Source organism: Ammospiza nelsoni, chromosome 6 (genome assembly GCF_027579445.1).
Source record: "Ammospiza nelsoni isolate bAmmNel1 chromosome 6, bAmmNel1.pri, whole genome shotgun sequence".
Classification (NCBI taxonomy): Eukaryota; Metazoa; Chordata; class Aves; order Passeriformes; family Passerellidae; genus Ammospiza; species Ammospiza nelsoni.
In genome coordinates this window covers 58,262,202-58,274,385 of record NC_080638.1, presented here as the reverse complement: position 1 = coordinate 58,274,385, position 12,184 = coordinate 58,262,202, and the positions used below count along the sequence as shown (strand labels likewise).

The 12,184-nt window shown below is 42.1% G+C and overlaps 1 protein-coding gene across 1 annotated transcript in view; it reads right to left on the bottom strand.

The window, feature by feature from the left end:
• Nucleotides 1-12,184, bottom strand: part of KCNH5 (potassium voltage-gated channel subfamily H member 5) — a 151,800-nt gene that overhangs the window by 102,432 nt on the left and 37,184 nt on the right. The window contains exons 5-6 of the mRNA XM_059474554.1: nt 10,970-11,085; nt 5,875-6,267 (exon numbers count right to left, since the gene is read on the bottom strand). Coding sequence (XP_059330537.1) covers nt 5,875-6,267; nt 10,970-11,085 — 509 coding nt within the window. The remainder of the gene's footprint in view (nt 1-5,874; nt 6,268-10,969; nt 11,086-12,184) is intronic.

The following is a 12,184-nucleotide window of genomic DNA, read 5'->3' as shown; positions in this document are numbered from 1 at the left end:
GAGGTGTATGAGGCTGTCAGGTCACCCACCACCCCTGCCCTGGCTCTGGCTCAGCTCCTTCCTTTCACAAGTTGCCTTTCACATCATGGAGACTTTCAGGTGTTTCCACAGGGAAACCTGCAGACATATCCCAGACCTTGTACAGCATTAAAGTAGCTGGTTAATTAATTAAGAAAAAAAATTTAAAGCTGATTAATTAACTGGTGGCAGAACTTTAATAAAACCTTAGAATAAAAGCCAAAGAGAAGAGATGCAATTCTGCAAGTCAGTGCAATGGGGTGACAGAGGTGACTAAGTGAAAGGGGTGAAAATGGTGGAAATTTTACAAAATATATACCTACAGTGGATACTTTTATAACTTAGTATCATACCCATGCCACTGTATTATTCTATTGTGGGTTTTCACACACTACAACAGAATGACAGCGTTCTCCACATTAAATTTTCTTCTGAGTGCATAACAAGGGGGGAAATGCCAGGTCCCAGGGTTAGTGCTTCTGTCATTACTTGCTAGGAATTTCCATCGTAGTTTAACACTTGGTTGCAGCCAGGATTTAGTTCTGGGAATTATTTTCTCCATGTCAGCCACCAAAATCTAAAATAGCTAGCTAGCCATAGACTGTACTTCAGAGCCAAAGTCACACTCTTGAAAGACACCAATTTATCTTCACCTTGCATACACCACTCAGCCTGGTGCCCAAAAGTCCTCCTTCAAATATCTCCCACAAAGGAAATGTTTGCAGTAAAGCACTGCAGGTGTGAACATGGCTACACCAGCTTAATCAGCTCTTGTTTGCTTTCAATTTACAGACATTGCAATTTTAGTTTCTATTAATTGCAGTGATCAAAGAAGTTCCTGACAGTGCTGAAATAGATCGATAATAGCAATTAAAAGAAAATTACAATTACAAGGAGTCCGTGCTTTATGTGCCCTGCATAGATCACTAAATTTTAAAGGCCACTGGGTCATGTAGTCTTACATTATTAAACAACAGGCACAGAATTTTGGTTTAGGTCATTTAAATTTCTCTGCTTTCATTTCCAGCCATTGCCTTGCAAAAATTAATTTCTGCAGAAAGGATGATCTTTTACACAACTCATCTGAAAACCATCTGAATCCCACCCTGACTTTGTGGATCCCTTTCTTCACAGTACGTGATTTGTTATTTCAGAACCATGTTTCTGGCACAGAGGAGATCTAGCTTCTAGATATTATTTCATGACAAACTCAGAAATTCATGAATCTCAGTTAAAATTCCCAGAAAAAAATCATATTTTTCAAAATAATAAGAGGCTTTTTCAGCTGAATTTAACCCTTAATTTGTGGAAGAATTTTACATTTGGCCAAAAGGTTGTCCACCCATCTAGTTTGGGGAATATTTACTCAAAATACTTATTTGTAGAGGCTCAAATGCATGTGAAGACAAGATCCAAACACCTGCCCAACATTCCTGGTGTCCTGGGATGCCAATCAATGTATTTGGTCCCAAAGGGAGATTTTAGCATGGTTTGACCATACCTGATCAGCATCCTTGGGCACCTGCAAATTTGCTGACATTTTCATCACAATATGAGGCTGATAATTCTGACTTGTATGGAAAAAATGTTTACAAATATTTTTTGGTAGCCCAGACTGAAAGAGGTTGGATATTTCTCTCTCTAATAGGCAGAACACATATAAAGGTAACATAATTCTCAAGGTAACATAATTCTCCAGCTTCAAAAGCAGGGAGTCGTGCTTTTATAAATTTTATAAACTGGGGCATACAGCAGTGGAAGAGTTGTTACATCCAGCTCATTACTCAGGGAAAAAAAATTAGAATCACTGCAAGCTTCAACATGGAACTTCAAGACAAAAATCCAATCTCCAGTCTCTACACTCTTCACATCCTAATACCTACAGGAACTTCACGGGACCAAAATCTTTGGATCCAAACATCATATTCCCCTTTAATCTAAAGTTTAGTGTCTTTTTTTTTTTTTTTTTGCATAATGTTAAAGAAGAGACAGGCAGACACTTTTAGACTAAATCTGAAGTTTCAGAGAACTTGTATACTAAAAAAACCAAAATTCATCCAAGTTTCAGAGACTCTGAGCGCACATACTCTATTCTGGTTTGTTGCTTGAAAACTGCTTAGATTCCCCACTATGCTGTCCCCTGTCTCACTTCTGTATAGGAAAGGTTTTCTGTAAGGTTTTGGTTTAGCCAGAATGTATTTCAGTGCAGGATATGCTGCCCAATTAGAAAAGATATCATGCATTTTTCTGATTTCCTGGGACTATCATGCTAGCAAGTTTCCTAAATCAAATGTCCCACTAAGGATTCTCCATTAGTTCATTTTTCTCCAGCCTATTTTACCTTGTTTTCCTGCCCTTTCAATACCACTTAGCCACTTAATTCCTCATCCATCACATCATCTTAGATGTCAACAAGGTGTTTCTCATTATGTTCCCTTTCCCCCTCCCTCTCACACATCCCAATCCCCCTGAGCAGACTCCAACAGCCTGGCTCTGTAACTCCAGGCTTGGAGTTACCAACACCTCTAATTCTGCCTCAAATCATCTTAATCCCCACCAGCTCCCAATTTGTGTGTCATAATCCTCTCCATCAAATCCTTCAACCAAGGCTCTACATGTACTCAGCAACAAAATAACTTTGATTTGCAGTCATGCTTGCCTCAGGTGGGAACTTCAGCCTTCACCTAAAGTTGTCTGTGAGGGAAATGACACAGATCCTACCCTGGATACATTTGAAGGACTAAAACCCTTGGTAAGAAAACACACATTTCCTTTTTTCAACCTTATTTTTTTAAATCTTTCTATTTATCTCCTTAATTTTGGCATCATAAAAAGCACTCTAGTGCTTTAGGCATCTTAGTTCACTTCAAGCACCTGTATCACATAGAGCAGTCTACAGGTACAACAGAGAGACAAAATCCCAAACCTCCTTGCCCATATCCTTCTTCATGAGTGAGAGATCTGCCCATAAGGAGGAAAAGAAACCTCCTCCAGTGGTGTTCCCCCTTCTCATCCAGCTCCTTAACAACTAGGCAAAAGGCATTTAATGCTTTATGTGGCACTACAAGGGTCAGATGTGGGAAAAACAAGGGAAATTTGGGAAGTCACCTTTCACTCAGCTGGCTTTCAGAGCTGTTCACTCTCATTTGGGTCCATCCCTTGCCACCACACCAAGAACTCAAAGAGCAGCAGGACCTGCACCCAAGGTCTTTATTGCTAAGCTCATTTTCTGCAACTTTATCTGAAATGCCACAATCATCAACTTTAAGACTTTTATCCAACACCCAGGGCCAAGACAGAGAGCTAAAACCTTTGCAAAAAGAACTCTTATCTCTCCTGCTTACCTTAAGAAGGAAACACCCATTTTCTAACAAGAAACATTGATTTTATTCAGAGTATCTCTCCCAAATTAAGATTATGGATTTCTGTATTCTTTACCTATGAACAGTGTTTGAACACCCTGCTGCTGGGGGGCCAAAAAGTTAAATTCCAGGCAAGAAGCACCAGTTAAAATAAATGTTAAAAACCAAATGATGATAAAGAGAATTAATAACTGCAACCACCCAGAACACACCAACCAGCTCAAAAGACTTAAATGTCACAAATGAAGACATATCACAAAAAATAACAAGATCTCCCCTGAAGGACAGGAAAAAGAGAAAATGTAGACCCAGGGAGGAAAGGCTGACTGTTTACATACCTGTTTTCAAAATCACTTAAATTCTTTTCAGACAATAGGGAAAGCTGGAGTTGGAGGGGAGGGAAATCAAGTAAATATAAACCTGCTGGATGCTCCAGAGCCATAACACAGTGCTTCATGACAAGGGAATCTTACTGTTGTCTCCTTTATTAAAAAGGAGTTAATGTTTCATTTGTTTGAAAGCAAATGACATCTGCTCTAGGATCACTGGAGTTCATGATACCTTGCTATGGTTATTACATTTTGATTAAAGTTTGTCACTTTAGGTGTATCTCAATTATAATGCTCTGTCAAGATTCTCTTCCCTGTCACAAATATTGTAGATGATTTATTTCCCATGTATATGTTAGAGAAAGAGGTTAACCTCATCCTTTAAATTTGTCCTGCTTGGGCACAGAAATTTTCTGTTCGTTTTACATATTAAAGCTCAAAAATCTGGAGATAATGCTGCATTTTTTATAAAAATCAGGCTCCTCTGAGTCTGAAACTGGTTACCTTTAAAAGATATATTACATCTACAGCCTTGCTAATATCACCTTCTTACACAGCCTGACTGTACAACCTGGTTTCAGATGGGCAGCCCTCATAGGATCTTGAATTTAAGCTGCAAGTATTATCACTTCTGTCATATTTGCTATAAATAAAATGGAACAATGTCAAAAGATGCTACTCAGCACACAGAGGCAGGGATGGAATTTTAAAGGAGCTCTACAAAATTTGCAGTAAAGCATGCATAAAAAAAAAAAAAAAGAATGTAGGTTTTATATAGTGAGGATATTTAAGTGCAGAATTGAGAATTAAAAAACAAACAAACAACCCCACTAAACGGTGTTCTAAGAAAAAACTGCTAAAATGTTCAAAAATGAACAGAGGCTTTTTCATCTGTTTATGGCCCTGAAGATAAAATGCTCTAGAGAAAAATTAAAACAAGTCCTAAAGCCATTACAGTTCCATTTTAATAATGAATTTCTGTACACTGACTCGCGCATGCATTATTTGTTGTAGTTATTGCTTGTTTTCTGTTTTAGCTTAGGCTGCAAGCTCAACTGCATAAATGTTAACACTCTTACAGTTAAAAAGCTTTCATTCAGCATCCATCTATGATATTTATGTTCTCTCTCCTCAAACAGTTTCTCAAATTTTAGCCGTAGTTGAATAATTGTACAAAAAAAAATGGAAATAAATCTCTCTCTCAATCAAACATTTAAAGTGGCATTAAAAAAATTACAGCCTGGTTCTAAAGGTAGTCCTAGGGCAGGATTTTAAAAAATGCTTATTCAGAGCCATTCCCTGCTTTCATATAAGTGGCAAATTTGTCACCAGCTTCAGCCAGAGCAATAACAGAACTGTAATCAAGGCCTGCAATGGGTCAGAGCTGCCCAAAGACCGAGCTGAAAAGGGAGGCTGTGACAGGGGACATCCCAACTGGCCCAGCCCACTCTGACAGGGATTGCACCAATGCTTTTGGATGACACTCAAGCCATTCTAAAACTCCCATCTCTAAAATAAACATCCACACATGGTACTGGAACCCTCAAATCCCTCTCCACCAACACAGGAATGTTTTCTAGTAAATCCCAGCAGCTCAAGGCCAACCCCCTGGGTCTGCACAGAGCATGAGCTGCCTCACTGGGTGATGCCTCAGGGTTTATCTTTTATATTTTTCAGATTCTAGGCTGCTCCAGTGTGTAGTTCTGAGCTATACTAGGGGATGGTGAGCTCTCTTCATAGAGTAGGGAGACAAAACAATTACTTCTCTAGCTGGGGACAAAGGACAAATGATCCAGATCTCAGGCCCAAGAACATAAACAACATGGACTGAAGACAGAAAAACAAGAAGGATGGGACTTCATGGGCTGGAGCTGTAATTGGACAGTTAACTCCAATATGCAAATGGAGCAGAACTTATAAAAGTGAGAGATCCCATGACCAGTTGTCCATTTTGTGACCATTTCTGTTCATCTTGGGTGTAGCCCTGGCTGGGCTCTTGTGCTGCCCAAGGTGCATCCATTGTGGCCTCCTAATAAATCCCTACTTCATTCTTTAACTCTTTCCAGTCTCTGCTCTAGGTCAGCCTTCACAAGGCACCAGGGAAGAAGCTTCTGATTGAATCCTTAGTTAAGACAACCCTTTTGAGACAGACTACAGCCACTCACCTCATCCACGTTCTCAAAGGCATTGATGATGTCATATGGTAAACAGGACAGAAGATCAATCACAAACCACGTCTTCAGGTAGTTCATCCTTATGAGCTTGGGATCAGATATAACCTCTCCCCCAGGGCCAACAAAGGTGGTGTGAAAGTTCAAAACAATGTCCACCAGAAAAATAACGTCCACGACGCTGTCCAGCACCAGCCAGGCAATGTTGTTCTGCTTTGTCTTGAAGGACACGTTATATGGAACCATGATTGCCGTGTAGAAGGTTAGAATTAGGATGACCCAGTCCCAGGTGGTTTTGAAAGCACAATAGTGGAGTATAATGTGTGGTGGAGTCTTTGGAGCTTCTTGCTTGTACTGAGGAAGAATATCAGATCCCAGCTGGAGAACCTGTAAGAGGCAGACAGGCAAATGTTACAGTTTTCAGGGAACAGGATCCAGTGATGGGTCCTACAGATTTCTGTGAGGAGCAACAGAGATGGGACTGTGCTCATTGGACATTGCAAGGCAACCCACAGTTTCTAAATAATCTGATTTATTTAGAACATGTAGAGGCAGCTATCACTCAACGAATGGGAGCAGCATGGCATCTCAGGATATTCCTGCAAAAAGGAAGGTCTTTGCAGATGGACTGAGGGGAAACCATGCCAACAGCCAGGGAAGAGAGGCTCCAATACAGAGGTTTTGGGTACTGCCACACCAGCAGATGCTTTGCAGTTATGAACAAAAAATCACAGAATGGTTTAGGTTGGAAGGGACCTAAAAGATGATCTATCTCCAACCACCCTGCCATGGGCAGGGAATCTTCCACTACATCAGGTTGTTCCAAGCCCTACACAACCTGGCCTTGAGCACTTTCAGGGATGGGCCAGCCTCAGCTTCTCTGGCAACCTGCTCCCATGCCTCACCAGCCTCAGAAAAAGGAGTTTCTTCCTAACACATAATCTCAACATGAACACTCATTCAGATTTGTAATAGTTACAAGACTAATTCTTTGTGCCTGACCTCTTTTTTAAATCACTGCTGAGCCAGAGCAACACCTTATCAAAGGTGACCCCAGCCTTGATGGCTGACCTCCTAAAATGAGGCACCATGTGCACAACCTCTGCCTAAAACCCTGCCAATATCACACTTCCTTCGTATTTTCTTCAAAAAGTTGTTGCTCCCACAAGCTCAGTATCACTAGTGGGTTCTCCTTTATTTCCTGTAATTACTTCTCATTTTTTCTGCATAGGACTATAATCTCCTGCATGCTCACTGCTGTAAAATTGTGGAACTGGAAACACTGCAAAAACCAAGCCAAATTCACTTAAGGCATTCCCAGTTAATCTAATTACCTCTTATCTCAGTCCAACACAAGAGACAAAAACACAAAGGAACACACACATGGTAATTTATTGCACTGACAACTGAAAGATCCATTTGGGGATCCATCTGGGGATCTGAAGTCTATATGGGATAAAATAAGTAATTACAGCAACTTTAAAACTCATTTCAGCCTAACACCTGCCCCATACTGGATGATGCACCATATTTCCAGGATTGAAAACAGCAGCCTCAGATGTGTGAGGCTGATGAAACACAGGATCCTTCCTTCCTCAATGGAGAGGAGTAAATGGCTCTGAATAAACTGTATAATACCTAAGAATATGAACTCAAGCACCACAGATAGGGATTCTCCATTAATTCTTTGCAGTCTTGTCTTTTAGGTGTTTTTAAGAGAAAGCTGTTGTTGAGATCAGACAGTAAAAGTCTGGCTCTGCTGAAAATCTGTTCTCCAGGAAACACCAAGGGACAACGACAGCAGCCTCCCTCATTCTGTGATGGGGAATGTGCCTTCCCAAGATGTCAAATCCTGGCCAGTGTCAGGCTGAAGGGATGCAAACCTGCTCCTGCCTACCTGGTCCCACCCTCCCTCAGCCCATATTGAGCAATCAGGATCTGTAGGGAAAGTCAATGGAGCTGACATAATGAAAAACTAACTTGTTCCATAAATTAGCCAGTTCTTTTCTACAGGGTCAGCAGAATTGCACAGAATTATCCCATGGCCAGAAAAGCACTGGACCAGTACACAGGCAGCAGTGGGAGAGCAGCAGAGACCTCCAGGAGTCCGTGGCTGCTCCCTTTGCCAACAGCCTCGTGTCACGCCAGCCCCAGTGTAACCCAGAGTCCTCTGTGGAGTGGTGTGGTACCAATGGCACTTGCCAGAGACAAGCACAGATGCCAAACCCCTGGTGAGACATATAAAATATCAAACTCCAGGTTGTGATCTCCAGATATCTCTTTGGACACATCAGTGCCCAACACTTTGCTGATAAATCAGCTCTGGGACTTCTTTCTCTGGTTTCCTCAGGCCTGTTTGTTCCCTGCCTTGTTCACTGGGGCAGGAGCTGGAAATGTCCTTACTAGAGCTGGAAAAATAAACTACTTAGGGCCCAAGCAGAATGTGATTAACATATGCTTGATAGTTCCCTGTGCCTCTGGTGGTGGAGTGCTTGGGAGCTCCCACGATACTGTAAAAGCATAATTATTATTCTTAACATAATCTCATGCTGAGTTTGACATGGTGAGTGGGTGGCAAGTGGCTGTGGAGACCACTGAACTATAATGATTATTTCTTTCATGCTGCATGGATTTTTAATCACCAAAGAATACACAGTATCTTGTTAGTCAGCTGCATTCACCACAGACTGTCTGAATTATTTCTGTGTACAGCTAATAAAAATTACTGGTAACTGTTAAGTCTGATAAGGTGAGCAGCACATTCTGCAAGGGATGAGCTGTGAAGACAGTGCTGCTCCTCAGATACAGAAATATGGAAAATGGGACCTGTATAGCAACGGTGAACCCCCCCTCAGTCTGCCTTCCTCACAGCACTTTGCCTACAAATCACTTTCCAGCCATAAAGTACTTTTAAGAGAGGAGTTTGCACACTCTGCAAGCAATTTCTCCTGAGTGCAACCTCATCCCAGCTATTCCTGAGCACACCTACTCCCTTACTTGAGGTTTTGCTGCTCCCTGATCTAAATCTCCCTTGCCATTTTTTTTTCCTCTAGCTATAGTGGTCCTGGTGAACAATTTCCAAGAATGGCTGTAAGTGGATTTACAGGACAATGAACCATCATGATTTTGAAAAGCATGAGGTGTCAATAATCTGTCATTTATCCAAGCTATTGGTATGGGATCATTCAAGGGAAAACGCCACGCTGCCAACACATGAAAACTGTGGGTTTTCATCACGATAATTTGAGATTTTTATTATCAAAGTTCACTTTGATAAAACCGGAAAGGTAATGAAAACAAAAAAATCAAACATTTAAAGTTGCTATCAGTTCTACCTCAAGCAGAACCTCAAGTAAGGGAGTAGGTGTGCTCAGGAATAGCTGGGATGAGGTTGCACTCAGGAGAAGTTGCTTGCAGAGTGTGCAAACTCCTCTCTTAAAAGTACTTTATGGCTGGAAAGTGCTTTGTAGACAAAGTGCTGTGAGGAAGGCAGACTGAGGGGGGTTCACCATTGCTGCACAGGCCCCATTTTCCATATTTCTGTATCTGAGGAGGAGCATTATCTTCACAGCTCATCCCTTGCAGAATGTGCTGCTCACCTTATCAGACTTAACAGTTACCAGTAATTTTTATTAGCTGTACACAGAAATAATTCAGACAGTCTGTGGTGAATGCAGCTGACTAACAAGATATTGTGTATTCTTTGGTGATTTACATGCAGCATGATAGAAATAATCATTATAGTTCAGTGGTCTCCACAGCCACTTGCCAGGATAAGTTCTGTGGCATAAGGGCTGTCTTTTTCAGTAGCTCATATATTTTGACCCTGTATTTTTGACCAATTTATTTTTCATTACCAGTGGACATGAAGGTGAAGGCAGTATCTCTGTTTCATAAGTTAACCTGAAGGTATTCACTTGTTGCACCACCTGCACTGTTAAGGAGATATTTGCAACCTGCCAAAGAGTTCATTTCATCAGTTCTGAAGATAAAAGTGATGGGGGAAATATCATAGCAATGGCTTTGCAGGAAAGTCAAGATCAGGGTATTATATGCAGGCCATGGGGACCTAGACAGGGATGCTTCCAAGAGGTTTCTCAAACAATCCCATTTTCCTGGGAGAGAGATTCAAGGACATCAAACCTGGTTCCATGTCCCTGTGAGACAGCACAGCAGAGAAGCACACTCTGCACCCCAAGTTAAGGAACACCCAGGAAGCTGAGGACTGTGTGCACAGAAATAGTGTCATTTAAGTAAAAGTGTTTTATGACCTGTCCTACACACGTGAGCTTGTCACGTGGAGCTGCTTTACGACGAGTAGAGGCAAGGCTGAAAAAATCAGAGTCGGGAAATATTTTCCTCTAAGAAAATCCTTTCCAAATGGGAATTAGGGTGGATTTTCTTTCCCCCACCTCCCCAGGAAGGGAGCAGGCTGGTGTCCACACCACTGTCCTGGTTCAGAGCAAATTTTGGAGAGAACCCCCAAAGGGCTCCTCTAGGAAAGCAGATTCAATCATTCCCTCCCCACAACCGGAGCAGGAGAAAATACCTCCTTGGTGAAAAGTGGAAAAAAACCTGTTTATTAAACAATAAAACCTAAACAATATTAAACAATAGAACCCCTTGCTGCTCCAAAAGAGATGACAAACAGAAAGTCCTCTCCCTGAGTTGCAGATCAGCTCACTCAGTCTCTGATCAGTCTCTCAGTGCTGGAAATGCCGCGGCCCGGGCCCGGCCTGGTGGGCCTCAGGTGGAGCTGCCGCTGCTCTCCTGCGTGTTCAATCCAGAGCAGGTTTGAACAGGTCCAAAGAAAAGGGAAAAAAACCCACAGTCCAGGGAACTTCTTTGCCTCAGCTAGTTAAAACTAACTAAAACAAAGGAGAGCTCTGTCCTGCTGTCTGTCCATCCGCAGACAACAGCCCAGGAGCAGGGATGTGGAGGAGTGAGTGCAGTGTCAGAAAACAAACTGCAGCTTCTTTTCTCCCCCCTTCACTCTCTGCAACAAGCCTTAAAGGTGCAAAACTTATTATTCAGGACAAGATGATGGGGGATAAAAGCATCATATAGCCAACCCAGGACAGGCACTTACTTCAGCCAGGCGGGAGTGCTTGTGCACCACCTCAGCCTTGTTCATGGGCGTCAGCTGCTGCAGCACGCTGCGGCTGTTGGTCAGCGCCCGCGTCAGCCGGGCAAACTTGGTCCAGCCTGCAGGGAAAGAAGGGAACCGTGTCAGAAATCACATCAGAACTACCCAGGCATCATCCAGCGCTAGTAAAGCTCCTTTCTGCTCAGCAATGTTCAGTCTCAGACATGAATGGTTTCTCTAAATTGCCGCACAGAGAGGCTTCAGGCTCCGCGTTTAAAGAGCTTGCAAAAGCGGGAAAATGCTGCTCCTTCAAGGCAGCACAGGTAAATGTGAAAGGAATCAAAACATTCTCTCCTCTGCCTTCTGGAGACATTGTGTTAGAGGGATGACATCTTGTTTTCAGCCTTCTGGGGACATTCTCTGCTGCTGAAATCTAATTCTAAGCCACTGAAGTTCAGGCAAAATCTTCCCAAGCCTGCAAATCCTGTTGAAGGAAAATCCTTCCCAGCTACAGAAAGGCTCCTGCTGATTCAGGACCACTGGAGCAGCCCCCAAAGTCTGATCCTTAAGTCTTTACTGGTTTTTACCTCAGCTAGACTTCAGGGACAAAAATAAACTGGAAAAAAATTAAAAAGACTGCACTACGAGTAATGCTTCAAACTAGAAGAAAAAATATGATTAAGCATTTGAATTCAGATTAAGAACTTGATTTCAAATGGCATTAAGAAATAAATATAGCTATTATACTAATGATAAACATCTGCTTTAACTGTAGCCTGGGACCCACACACTGAGCTGTCCCTGAGGAACATTTTCCTGCAGCACCTGGCAAGAAGCAGTTTGTCACTGACAGCAGCACCAACCCAGAGACGTGTCAGCAAGTCATTCCTGCTGGAAAAACACCCCAGTGCTTGTGATGGTGGGGATGCATCAGTGGATGGGGTAGATGGGTGCAGCAAAGAAAACGCCAGGATTTTCAGCAGTGTAGCACCACAGTATTGAGCAGAAAAACTGAAAATCCAAGTATCTGTAGGAAGGAAACATATTCCCAAGGACATGGAAGGAGATGCTGAACATTCAGTTTAGCCAGGTATAATGTCGTTGTTTTATCAGAGAGTTGTGGATAAAATATCAATTATAGACAGGAAAGGGGTTCAGGAGAAGGTTTCACTTTCATTTAATTTGAATGCTGAAAATTAGGGAAAATATTAGTATCTG